At 33.1% G+C, this 14741-nt stretch overlaps 1 protein-coding gene across 1 annotated transcript; it reads left to right on the forward strand.

Annotated features, from left to right (window-relative positions):
* The first annotated feature begins 5407 nt into the window (after positions 1-5407).
* LOC125872060 (uncharacterized) lies at positions 5408-6340 on the forward strand. The gene is made up of 2 exons (XM_049552727.1): positions 5408-5537; positions 6081-6340. The coding sequence occupies exons 1-2, from the start codon at positions 5408-5410 to the stop codon at positions 6338-6340; spliced, it is 390 nt and encodes a 129-aa protein (XP_049408684.1).
* Positions 6341-14741: the final 8401 nt, after the last annotated feature.

A 14741-nucleotide genomic window follows, 5' to 3' on the forward strand; every position in this document is an offset into this window, starting at 1 on the left:
CTCTAAAACTCCAAGAAGAAGAAGAGAAAAATTGGAGCTAGAGTTTGAAGAATTCAAGGCTTCTTCCTCAAAATCTTTGAAGATTCATCATCAAGGTATGGTGGCTTTTCATCTATGGGTAGCTTTCTCCCATATAGTCCCTTCAAAACTAGATTTCAAAGTTTACAAATTTCCCCAAGTTCTAGAGTTTTACTCCAATGTCATGGATTTTCTTCTAAAATGTTTTCAATGATTGTTTTATGATGGATTAGGATTGAATTCCCTATATTACTAAATTGTGATTTCATAATGTGGGTTGATTGATTATAAAAGCATATGTGTAGATTATGTCTATATTGATTGAGTTTATTGAATCATGATATTCTCCATATCTAATGTAGTAATTCTAGATGTTTGGGTTGAATGTGATTCATGGTCCTTGAAGGGCAAATTATGAGGGTTTGTACATGTTTATGAGAATTGTGTATAAGCTTATGATTCACTTAGAAAGTGAAGATTTCTTTGACTATGGTGTAATTGTGGTATTGTTGAAAGATCATCCTCCCTATACCCTTACACATGACTATGCAAGAAATGTCTATGACTATGATAATACTATTGTGTTGATTGAAAGGCTATTCTCATGAACACACTTTGAACATGATGTGAAAGGTTTACTCAGTTGTTAATGATTCTAAGGTTGAAAGGTTATTCTCACCTATTGAATCTATGAGCTATCATGATACCATGTTGGTTTGAGTGCTAAGGCATTCTTCTATAACCATGAACCTAAGTAAGGGCTTAACATGAACTTAATGAGAATTATGCTTAGCACCGAGTGGATATGAAAATGAGATGGATATTTTTACGTCAATTAGTCTGGCTTTCCAAATGGGTTCCTTGTACGTCAGTTAGTCCGGGTTCCAAAAATAGTTATCTCATGAGATGGAAACCTTATACCTCAATTAGTCCGGATTTGTAGAAGCAATCTCTATATCCAGTAACTATGTGCCAACATAGGTCTTTAGCTAGTGGATCCACCTAAGCTAATAAACTCTAGTTCTACATTAGGCAAGTAGGACAGCTCCTTCAGTGTGGGGGCAAAACACCGGATTCCATGTAGCTACATAGTCTATGTCGGTTAAGGTTAATTTGCCTACATGACAAGAATATGAATTATGACAAGAACATGAACATGAACTATACTTATGACTTCTCAAGGAGCTCTACTTAGTGTGAGTGGGGGTATGAGACTTCATTCATGCATTGCACAGATAGGCTTTAAGAGGGGTTATGGTGTGGTTTCCTTATGCTATGAAAGTATATGAATTTATACATGTATGATATGGATTTTTGCTATGAGTGGCCTTCCTTGTTTTAAGTTGATGAACATGAATGGTTCCTTGTCTATGAGTATTGACTATGGATGAGATCAAGGTATGATATGCATAATTATGGTGGCCTAAAAGTGGTACTTAGTATTAAATAGGATTATGGGATTTTGTCTATGCATTGCACAAGTATAGCTTAGGGTTGCTTATGAAATGGTTTGACTAATGAATTTAAACTAATGTGCATGATGGCTCTTAAGTTTGATAAAGCATGGTTTCAACTAAAATGTCCCTTTTTGCATGTTTTTAAGGATTTTAATGCATGACTTCCAAACTTAGTGCAATTTTGTACTAACCCATATTTTCTACATTTTCTATAACTATAGGTCTTGATTGTTGAGGTGTGCTTCCTTCTTGATCAAAGCTTAGATTGACTATTCTCCATGCTTTTGGTGAGTCCTCATGGTTCGAGGACAAAAGTTGTTCATTTCTAGTTTCTTTCTTACATTCTCTTTTGAGACTATGTTGTAAAGTGTTGTGACCCTTATTGATATTCGATTGTATTAGACGGTTTAATGAAACAATGTCTAGACATCCATTTGGTTTTTATGAAAAGACTTCGATTGTAAAAAGTTTTAATTCCATATCATTTCTATTACTTATGTTTATGATATGCTAAGGGTTTGTATAAGATCCCTTTGGGTCGAGGACGCCGTGTTACATTTAGGGGGTACCCCTTGGTCATGACAGAACCCTATTTTAAGAAGTCTTTTACAAATATTTTAAACTTGTTTTAAGACTTGAGCATTGAGTTGAGTAAGAGTGAAGTTCATTTTCTTCAAAAGATTATATGGGAACCAAGTATTCCCAAAGAGTAAATGTTTTCACATTTAAACAAGAGAGAAAACACTGATTTCCAAGAGAGCTTTTGAGCTAGTTTTTGAGTAATTATCTCAAACCACAAAAATAGTATGTTTTTAAACATATGAGCTAGTTACATTTTTGGAGTAGTATAAAGCACCAATTTGGGGAGAAGTTGAGTTCAGATAATTCAAGGTTTCCCATAAACCATGTAGCTAGCATGGGTAGAAAATGGTCATACTTTTTAGCTGATTCCTTAGTGCTTTTTAGCATAGACTAGTGGATCCACTTAGTGAGTTAGGCTCTATACCCCCGGCAAGGTATAGGACGACCCTGACATCGTGAGGCAAAATGATGTATCGTCACATAGCTCATAGTGATGGTTGTCGGTTAGAGAAACTCCCACAGAGATATTTTGTATTGTTATATACACAAAGTTTATTTTGTATTTTCATAGACAAATAGAGTTTATATTGTATCATTGCATACTAACAGAGTTACTATTAAATATTCAATACATTGAGTTGTTTTCTATTGTTTTAAAAGTTTTGCATTTATTGTATCTGTATTGTTGCTTTATATTGAGTTGAGTATCCAGAGTTGAGTATCTTATAATCAAGTTGAGCTTTATTTCATTGAGTTGAATATCTTATCATTGAGTTGAGCCCTATTTTCTCTAAGTTGAGCTGAGAGAGTTGAGAAGAGCTAAGTATGTTTCTATTCAACCAGTTCAAGCTTATGTTATGCTTTAGAATTCCCCTTACATGCTCGTGCATTCTACGTATTGAGCCATTTGGCCTGTATCATTTCATGAAGCAGCTACAGGTATTCAAGGTCATCAACAAGAGCTTCGTTGATACCACATGGAGTTCGAGTTAGCTATGGTGAGCCTCCGTGCTTCCGGAGGATTTCATTTACTTTTCAGTTTTGACAGGTTGTCGTGGGTCTTGTCCTGACTTCCATCTTGGTCATTTGGAGGCTTCATAGATAGATAGTAGATTTTGAGAAGTTTGTTTCATTTATTTTGTTAAATGTTTTAAAGACTTGAGATGTCTATTTCCGGCGAGTTGAATATGTTATTTTATTCAGAGTTAATCTTTTGAGTTAAAGATTTTGTAATTGAGTTTATTGAATTTATTTAAGTTTTAAAGCTTTTGTATGCTTGAGTTAGTCTTCCGCTTGTAGTCAGCAAGGATGAAGGTTCGCTTGGGGACCAACAATGGTTCTCGAGTGCCGGCCACATCCAGGGTGAAGGCTCGGGTCGGGTCGTGGCAGACGTGGTCTGACCAACAGACCGTAGGTCTCCACTATTAATGGAGGCCGACAATTAATTTTAAAGGGCTTCTTAGTACTCTCCCTAATTATTTTAACTCAAAACTACGTCATTTTACTTTGTCTAAGCCTAATAATTTAGTCAGAAACTACCTAAAACCCTCATTCTCCTAAAATCACACAACTTAGAGCAAAAAGAAGAGGAAGAGTCGGACAATTCTCCCAAGAACAAGCAGAAGTGTTCTTCAAAATTCAGCCTCGAAATTTAAAGGATTTCTCTGTAGTTTTCGTCACCTAGTATGTGGAATTTCATTAGTAGGTTCTTTCAACCATTGGTCCCTAGAATTCAATTAGTTCTTCATATTTTCATAAATTGTTCAGACCTAGGGTTTCTAGATGATCAAGATTTATTATGATTATGGTTCCTTTGATCTAAATAACTTGTTTCTTAATAATTTAATATAATTCCATGCATATCACTTAGAACCCTAGCTTGAGTAAATTTATCCTAGTTCATGAATTATACTTGTTAGGCCAACTAGACAAAAATTCATGCTTCAAATTTCGAATATCATATTCTCAGTATATAAATGTTGCATTCTCAGTTAACATGTCAGTGTTTTGAGCTATTCAGTATTTACTACATTTTAGCTTCATGAATATTCAGTTGGGAGTAGACTTGGCACCAAGTTGTACTAGGGCTCATCGTAGCCTTAAAGTCTCAGAACTACGTGCCTTTGTAGGTTTATAAGTCCCGTCGGTTGGGCATCAGATTTAGTGATCACGCCACATTCATGCCTTTTTACCCCTTGCAATGTGTATTGGGTCCTCTCGATAGGGCGTATACATCAGACTCCACGTTTAGCTCACGTGGTTTATGTTGGTTAATAGTAGCTACCACAGTTAAACTCGTATTGCATTAACCGTGTTTTCAGCATTTACATCAGTATAGAGTTCAACATGTTATCTTCATGATTAGTACTTGGTCATTGCATCCAGCTTAGTTTTCAATTATACTTCAGTATAATTTATTTCTTTGTTGAACTTACACATATATTGTACAACTTAGCATATATATATATACTTCATGCTCAGTAAATTCAAAGTACTGACACATACTTTTGTGCTACATCGTTTTATGATATAGGTTTATGCGTTCAACATCCAGATCACGCTTAGTTCAACTCCCAGTCTGAATTCAGCAGCTTCTGTGGTGAGTCCTCATACTTCGAGGACAATAGACATGCTTTACTTTTTCGTCTGTATTTCAATTTTCAGTCTTGTTAGAGTTAGCTGGGGGCATGTCCCAGCAACTCAATTCAGTTAGAGGATTTTCAAGCATAGTAGTTAGCTCGAGTTGTTAAGTGTTGTTTCAGCCATCACTATTATTATATATTATATATTCAGACTAGTTGGGTTTTTCCCCATTTTAGATATCCATTGTTTTTAGCTTCCACATAGTGCATTATTTTCTTAGTTATATTTCAATATGCCTATGATATGCCAGACTCAGGGTTAGCTTGGGGTCACTTGTGATCCTAGGTCCCGTGTTACTTCTAAGGGATAGCCTCGGGGAGTGACACAATTAATGACTACCCAGATAATAAATGATAATTTCTGATTAAGTGAATAAATTTTCACTTCAATTTATTTTACTAACCGACAAATCAACAATCAATTTTCTTTTCCTGTTTAGCAGCTAATATGACAATATCAGTTCACACTTTTTCCGTTTTTCCTAAAAATTCTACTGAGGTAATTACTGCATGTCATAAGATACAATAATGACAAATTTGAGTCTAATTTAAAGTCTAACTTTTATGTTCCCAAGAACCACTAGATCACTATATAAACAGATCCATAAGTGTATCCTCTTCCACATAATTTATTTCTTTCATTTGTTCTAGTAAGAATTTATCATCAAGTGTCTTTCTGCAGAAAAATCATCTTAGTTAAGAAAGAAAATGGTGGCTCATTCTAATTTAATTGCGTGTCGAGTGTGTGACAAGGTTTTTCCTCATGCTCTGCCATTACTTTATCATTTTGATCAAGTTCACGGAAGAGAAGGTTATGTGCTAGCAGTACAACGAAGTGGTAAGGCCAGACATGAATATATCAATTTAAATATTATTTTGAATTTGGTGTAATAATTTGATGTTCATTATTTATTTGCCCGACTAATTCTATTTGTGTCAAGTCAATTTTTTTGTGTTACCTCTTTTAAGATCGAGGATGATTCATTCTGGTTCGATCAAAAAATCACCATCTTGATTGGAGAAAACTTTGGATTTGAATAGTTTATTGATAGGGGAAGGACTCTTGATTTGGTGATTGACAGGGTTCAAACACGGAATTTCTACATAAGAGTGGATGAAATCTAATTCATCTCAATGCTCGTTAGTGGCATGTAAAAGAATATATATATAAATATATATATATATAGGGGAAGGACTCTTGATTTGGTGATTGACTATTTTCATGGTTCAAACACGAAATTTCTACATAAGAGTGGATGAATCTAATTTATCACAATGCTCGTTAGTGGCATGTAAAAGAATATATATATATAGAAAATGCTTCCTGAAATTTTATTGATAATTTATTTTCTACTTCAACATTATATTATTTAATTTGCAGATTACCCTGTGTCAAGGACGACACCTTTCAAGTTGAATTCTAAACAAGGTCACTCTCAAATTGCTTCAAGAGCAAATGGTCACGCTATTTTCCGTTCAATGATGGAAGAATCACATTCAAGGGGTCAAGTGTACAAAGATAAGGAGTTGAACCTAGTTGGTTTCACAAAGCCTTTAATCAAGAAATTGAACAAGCCCTTCATTTTTGAAAATGTTGAAGCAGATGAAGATCAAAATGTGGACTTGGAATTAAAGCTCTAGAATATAGTCAAAGGATCAAGGGTGTGAAATAGCTCCTAAAAGTGTTTCTCTAGTGGTGTTCTTTCGACCTTAGCTTTTTAATGATGTTTTTTCTTTATGAGTATCTTAGTTGTCCTTCTTGTCATATCCACCTCTCCCCACCCCAACCCCCAACCCCACCTTTTTTTATTTTGAGTCGAGTCTCTTAAATATTGGTATAATAAAGTTTAAAACTTCTTAAACAAAATTACTTTTCTTACTCTTCGTTTTATCAACATGTTCAAGGAATAACTCCAAAATAAGAGTGTTTCTATACTCTCAGGTGCAAATAAGAGACCTCTTATTAGATCACACGGATTACAAACATTCCACTGGGTCTTACTTTATATATATATATATATATATATATTTGGTATATAGTACGATTAATTTAGATTTATTTGTGCCAGAGAGTCCATTGAATGAGGGAAGCTCTTCTTATCAAAGGGTTCTTCATTCTCAAGGATCGAATACAAAACAATTAATTAAGAATTAAGGGATCACATTTATCCTACCATATCCTTTGCTACTATGTGAAAGGACATCTCTAAAATTATGTGACACCTCTCTATGGAATGCAATGGTGCTTTTATTTTTATTTTTAAGTTTTTCTTTTTAGTTTTGCTAAAAACTCAAATAATTATATATATATATATATATATATATATATATATATATATATATATATCCCTCCATTTAAAAAAGACATATCTCTTTCCTTTTTGGCAATACTTTAATTTCAGCTCTCCACATGACATATTTTTTAAGGCCATAAGATTAAAAAGTATTTTAAATTTTCGTATATTTGACATAACTTTATTTTAGGACCACAAAATTAAAAAATATTCTTTATTTTTTTAAACTCCAAACTAGGTCACTTTTTTAAACAGGGGTATATTAATTATATGTAATTTGTCAACATTTGATGGATGTTTAAGGGTCAAGTAGTCATTCACTTTTTTGTCTTCCCGTCACAACAGGAGAAACATACTTTTGATATCTTGACTACACAATTATCACGTGAGATTCTTTAGAGACAATTGCCTATTTTCTTAGTACAAGTCTTTTAAATATTTATTAAATTTTCCTTTCAATTGTTATTTTTATTATAACTTTCTATTCATTTGAGTGGCCTAATTTAATAGATTTGTGAGCCAACATAAAATTTATTTTTGAGTGTTTTTCTTTCTTCATTTGTTTTACTTAGTTACTTCTACGATTAAAAATTCTATAGGATCAATATGGATCATAATTTCTCTCCCCCAGTAGGTATGCCAACAATTTTGAGAATAAAGTTATTATTAAGAAAATGGTATATTTGAATTTGCTGAGTAATTTAAGGACACATGATTTAGATTGAATTTGTGACTAAAATATTAATGAAATATTTCATTGGAACAACAAGATATAATGAATAAAAATCAGAAAAGTAATCAAGTCATGTATTGAATCTTAATAATTGGGTCTTGGAGGCTTAAGTACAGAGCGTCCAAAATAAGTTATGAACTGAATAACTGAGTTTTTTATTACGAAAAATATATATACTTAAAAATAGAAACAATGATTCCTTTCGATGAGTTGCATACCATCATTTCTTTTTTCTGCATATGAATAGTGATTCGGTTTTTTTGGAATTCATCAGCTATAGAATTCATGTTCTTCTTCAAATGTTAAATCCAAATTTTTTCATGAAATGTTAGAAGAAGATGTAAACAATATTTTACGTTTGAAAAAGTAGTGAATGGGCAAGCCTTAAGAAATTTAAAAAGTATGCATCTATGTAAATAAAAATAATAAAATAATACATGTACTTATTAGAATACAAAAAAAATAAAATTGATTGCTGCAGTAATTAATTAGTTTGATAGATTTCTACAGTAAGCAACCAATACCAACATAAAATACAACAACTGAAGTTTAGGAGTTCATTTAAAAGTTGTAACCAACACTATAGATTCTCAATAGTGTAGTCATTCAAACTCAATTATTAGAAATTCATCATGATTTTATATAGGGTTATCAAAAGAAGATAGAAAAAGATTAAATTACCCCTATGTCGAAGCACACATGTCGACCACCATCGATCCTTACTTGTAGATAGGGGTGTGCGTTCAATTTTCGGTTCGGGTTTTCCAAATTTCAAATTCGATAATTGATTGTTAAAAGTAGATATCAAATACTATTTTAAATTTCGGTATGGTAATTCAGTAAAAGGTAAATTAAACTTTAGTTTGGTACGGTATGCAGTAATACTATATTGAAGTTATAGCCAATTGCATTGCAAAATTGATACTACAATAATTTTTATTTCAATGTGGAGACACAATATAATAGAAGATCAACAAATAAGAAGACATCAAGAAAGGCAAATTCATACAACCAAAAGACATATGTATTTGGAATATTGTTCATGCTTATTCTTTAAATTTGTCTTTGGACTTGTACTAATGAGTAATGGATATGTTGATATATGACCTTCATTAAGTAAATAATTTGGTATTCGGAAAATACCGAATACCAAATGGTACCAATGTCTCATACCAAACCCAAACCCAAATACCACAGTTCTTAAATTTTACTCCCGAATACCATACCAAATACTGAATTACTGAATACCAAATTACCAGAAATTTCTATTCGATCGACAATTCGATTTTCGATTTTTTTATGTCTAGCCCTACTTGTAGACACTTTTATATAATAGTAAAGTAATATTAGTATTCCTTTACTAGTCTCTTTTACTAATTTGTTTTTATATTTTAGAAACTCATTTTAGAAGAAAAAAAAAGTTATTATTCTCTTTTAATATTATTTTTATCATTTAATAACTATAAAAAGTACTAATGGTCAAATTAAGGTTTTTTTGAGATATAATTCATATAGATAATTTGATAAAGTAAACCTTTAATATATAATTTCTCAAGTAGACTATCAAATTTGTTAGAGGACGAGTAAAAAAGAAGAGCATTAATAATAAATAGGAAAGTTTTTACTTAACAATATTATGTGAGGTCCATTGTTTGCTTGACATTTGAATAGTGGGTCTATTTCATATTTTTTTTACCATCCCTTTCTCACTCAACCCCCTTTTCTTTCATTTTCTTATTTTTTTTCCTCCTAAAAAATATCCAATTTTCAAATATTTGATTAAAGAATTTATAAATAAATATATTTTTTGTTAAAATAATTGAAACAGTTTAAGCTTAGTGTTTGATATTTTTTTATAGAATTGAATTAACTCAAAAAACAAACTAATTTACTTTAGCATATAAATTGATTAAATAAGATTATTTCTAATTAATAAAATTAAGTTATTTAGATTTCATGTAATAATTAATTAATAAGCTGGTCATGAATTAAATTTTTTTTTATCTTGTAATTACAAATCTCAAGATACTAAGCAAAATCATAGACATATTTTATATAGAGTACATAAAAAAAATTTTAAAAATATATACTTTTCAAAACGATCACCAACCTATTCGAGTTATATTTGTTCTGATTTCTAATATTATTTTAAAATTATAGATATATTTTTTTTCATCATAATCATACTTAAAATAGACATGACAATGGGGTAAAATAGGATAGGATGTGACAAATTCATAAACGATTTTAAAAAAATTACGGAGGATAAAATGGGTCATAGGGTCAAATTTAAGTATTTTGAATTAAAATTAAAATGCTTAATTTACTCTTCAAGAATCAATCAGTTCCATACGGCTCCTAAATTCACTACACACTATACTATTATTGTTTGTTGTTGTTTTTGTGGTGGTGGTGTTGTTGTTGTGGTGTTGTTATTATATAATTAGTGATTATTTTAAAATACAAAAATAATTAATTGTAATTTGAATGTTTAAAATAAAAAATAATTTGAGACAAATGATTTTAGAAATCAGGACAAATACTCATTATTGGAGAAACAAAGTATTTGTAATATTTTTCTTTTGCGTGTTCGTTAAAAAATATTAACCAGAATGATAATTTAATTATTATTCTTAATTGTTATCTCAAATGCATCACTCACATATGTATTCGGATGTCTACTAATATATCCGAAAGTCTAGTGATGTATTCGAAATCCATACATTTTAAGGAATTTTTCTAATTTGGAGAATAGTAGGGAAATAATGTAATTAGCTCTTAACACTATGAGATTTAGGTAAATTATACAATTTAAATAAATTATCAATTGATCCCATAAACCACCGATTTTAATTATCTAAAATTACCCATCAACTAACTATTCATAGTTATAAAATAGTTCAAAATTTCCATTTTAAATTTACGAGAAGGGTCTTTTAAGAAAGAAAATGGTCTAATGCTCAAAACAGCCTAACGAGTCGCTACAATTTTCCTATTAAGTTTTAAAAATAATTATAACTAAGAAAAACTGATAATCACTATTAAGAAAATGACGGTATATGAACTAAAACAGAAACAAAAAAAAGTTATGGAATAACTAATTTGAATTGATTTCATAATAATAATAAAATCCCTTTTAATTAATTTTTTTGTTTTAAAATGTATAAAATAAAACACATAAAAAATTTGATACCGAGATATAATAAAATTGATAAGGGAGAGTACATGTTGTTCTGTGCCAAACGGAAATCACCACTCCACGTAATTACCGTTTTTAACCTCTTTTCTAATTTCTTGGTTAAGGGTGTGTTTGGCGCAAAGGAAAAATGTATGAAGAAGCGAGTCTTTCTGCTTTTAAAAATTGGGGTATTTTTATCTTGATAATTATTTTCGCATGAAAAAAAGTGAGTAAAGGATATTCCTATTAGTTATTAGTTTTAGAAATGGTGTTTATTTTCTAATCGTAAAGAGATTATTTGTATACTTTTCTCGAATAAATGTAACCCTTAATAATGAATCACTATAAAAACAAACTGAAATTGTCTGCCTAACTTCTTGTTAAATTATTCGTAACTAACTTAACTTTTTTTTAATAATTAGTTGCGTTTCTGTTGCTAAATAGGATAAGCGATGAATTTTGTTCGTAATTACAAAATTTATTTGACACTGGTAAAGGCGGAGTTAGGTGGGGCTTTGTGAGTTCAGACGAATCGACTATTTTTTTTGTAGACCCTATATTTGTATTAGAAAATTAAATAATATGTATATGTATATTAACTTGTAAATCCCTAACAAAATTGATTGACAGAGCTCAGTGGTAAGGAAGGGGCGATGAAAATGCCTTTCACACTAGTGTTGTGGGTTCAAACTCTACCAGCAATCTTCTATCCTAAAATTTAGAACCCCTAAACTTCTAATTCTGGCCCCCCAAACTCTACCATTTTTCTCAGGAAGATTGGTTAGGACATATAACAATTGTTGTAGAGGTTTAAAATAGAAGAGTCACTATTAATGTGTTAAGATGTGTTAGGGCACCATTTACTACTACTAATTGCAATAAACATTGCTTTATTAGTCTATGTCATTAGAAATTTATTAAGGATTCAAATTACCTCAATAAGAATGTTTTAATAGTATATGTCATTAGAAATCTATTAAGGATTCAAATTGCCTCAATAAGAAGATGGTAGGCACTAGGCACCTTTTGAGATTCAAAAATATAGGTTTGGGTTTTGGTGTAGGGATCAAGTCGGGTAGGATCTTGGGTTCAGTGATCCCGAGAGATGGTCTCAGCTCAGGGTTGGGTCACCGGTCGTGGTCGATTATCGAGCCAAGATGAGGGTCGAGTCTTAGATGTTCCAAGTCGGTATTGGTAAGGAGTACTCCTGCATTGGGCCGTCGGGACATGACTCTAGGTACGGAATCATACTATTTTCTCTTTATTAATCGAAGACGAAAAAATAAGTAAGAAAATCATTGTTTTATAACTCACTAGTACATTAATTGAAAGCCATGGATCATGCTAAGGTTCATATAATTTCAACTAGATATCATGCAATTTAAGTTAAATCACGAAATAGAAGATTCAAAAAATAATACAAAACATAATTGAATGAGACACATGTTAAACTAAGAAGAAACCTAATTTGATCAATTGAAAATGAATTGAGAGATTGAAAGGTGACACGCCGGAGTTGGCTGCTGGCACAACAGGGTGGTGCCTTACCGCACTGCAGGCGGACGCGCGGTAGCGTTCGTAGTGGTGCTTCAGGATTCCAATGTACTACGTCCAAGATTAGAACGAGCTTGCCAGCAAATCTTAGAACCCCAGGGAGGAATGGACTCCGTGAGTGAATATCCACATACCTTGCTACTCAAAGCCCAAGATGAATGGTGAATTGATGACCTTGAAGTGAACCCTAGCTTCTTCTTCTTCTTCCTTAGGTTGAGAGGGAATTAGGAGAATGAATTTGGTTGAGTTTTGGGGAAATAGGAGAATGGATTTAAAGTGAGTAGATTTAGGACTCAAAATATTTATATAGGGCTTATAATAGATGTCAAAATGACATAGTATAGACTTAAAATATTTAGGAATAGACCCAAAAGCCCTTAAGAAATAACTACCGGAACTTGTCTACGGGTCCGACCAAAGGACCATAAAACTCTCTACGGTCCATATTGGTGGACCGTAGACCAAGTACTGGGACCTTAAAATCACCCAAATTTTGACGGGACCCTTCTACAGTTTGTAGGACTTCCTACCATCGGTAGAACTCAACCTTGAACCTTAAAATTTCACTAAGCGTGAATTGCTTCTACGGAACTCATCTACGACCCGTAGATCACTCGACGGACCATACTGGTAAACTGCAGGAAAGGTATTGGGCTTGATTTTCAAAAATTATTTATCCCTTTTCTACGAGATCAGTCTACGACCCGTAGAAAGTTTTAGGAACTACAGACTGGACTCATAGGCCTAAACCAGTAGCCAAAATTCATGCCATCTTTTCCCTTTTCGAAATCCAAGGTGTTACATTACACTTGCACACATAAAAGTTCACTTAGCTCGTGGTCAAGGATAAATGTAAGGTGTCTCATTTTCTTTCCCAAAAATAATATTTCTCCACTTTCTCATATACATATGAACCATGATATGTTGAATGAGGATGAATACATCACAACACATACAACACAAGGCATAATCTATTACTCGAGGATTTGAATAACATAAAATCTTTAAACCTAATCAGACATGAAGACCTCCTCATATGATAGGGTAGTTGAAGAAACCATTTGACAAACACATTTCTTTCATTTAAAGATGATCAAATATCGATTCAAGCCCCTATCTCGGGCATCTCAATGTCAAGTATAAAAATAAGTTACAAAACCCCTCACACGGGTAATTTCTCAAATAACACAAATCTTTAACAATAATTAAGGTATCACATGAGGCCTCCATTGTCACGACTCGATTTCTCGAGTCATGATGGCACCTACTATACACTACCAGTAGGTAAACCAACCCGTAACCCAGAACATCAAGCAATGAGCGTAGGGCCAGAAACTAGCAAAAAAATAATCTAAACAAGGACAACAAGGCGGAAACAAACCAAAATAAATATATACAGAAATCCCTCCCAGAACCTGGAAGTCACTAGTACAGAGCTATCTAGTAAAGAGTACAAGTCCCAAAATTGGACCACAATAAAGCGTGTCTCAAAGGCAAAAAGACTAGCTAAAATAAAACAAGGAGACAAAACAAACCCAAAACGCCAAGTGTTCACTCTCATCTCCGAGTCACAGCTGCAAATGAAGGCTGGAACTAATCACCACTGGTAACTGGTACTAGGACCTGCATCACGAAATAGATGCAGAGTGTAGCATGAGTACCAAAACAAAAAGTACTCAGTAGGCATCAAAGGCCGACTGAGCAAAAGGGGTAAAACAATAAGAAAGGATAGAATCTAGACACAAAGAAGTCAAAGAGGATATGAAAAGAAAGCACACGAGCATACCAGAAATAAACTAAGTATAGCTAAACTATACCTAACTGGACCCCATAAGCCCAGAAGGTACACTCGTGTGCAGGTTTAAATAAAACCTGAACGAACCCCCATAAGCCCGACACGTACATAGAATAGCTAAGTCTATTGAGAAAGAAAAAATCGGGCTCCCTGCCCAAAGTAACCAAGATAATTCATCAGACTCCACCCAGCTAACAGTTCACTCCCAGCCCAACTAGAAAGAGTGACCCCAGGGGACACCCAACCGAACAGTCCACTTCCAGCCCAGCTAGAAAAAGGGACATGTGAGTGAGGTGGATATCCCAAGTCGTCCTACCATGCAGTCAGCTCCCAGCTCAGCTAGAAAGAGCGACCCGGGGACACCCAGCCAGCAGCACACTCCCATCTCAGCTAGAAAGAGAGGCCCGGGGCGATCGCCGAAATCACCAAGTCTACCCAGCCAGCGGTACACTCCCAGCCCAGTTAGAAAGAACGACCCCGGGGGTGAT

This window comes from Solanum stenotomum, chromosome 8 (genome assembly GCF_019186545.1).
Source record: "Solanum stenotomum isolate F172 chromosome 8, ASM1918654v1, whole genome shotgun sequence".
In the NCBI taxonomy this organism is placed as follows: Eukaryota; Viridiplantae; Streptophyta; class Magnoliopsida; order Solanales; family Solanaceae; genus Solanum; species Solanum stenotomum.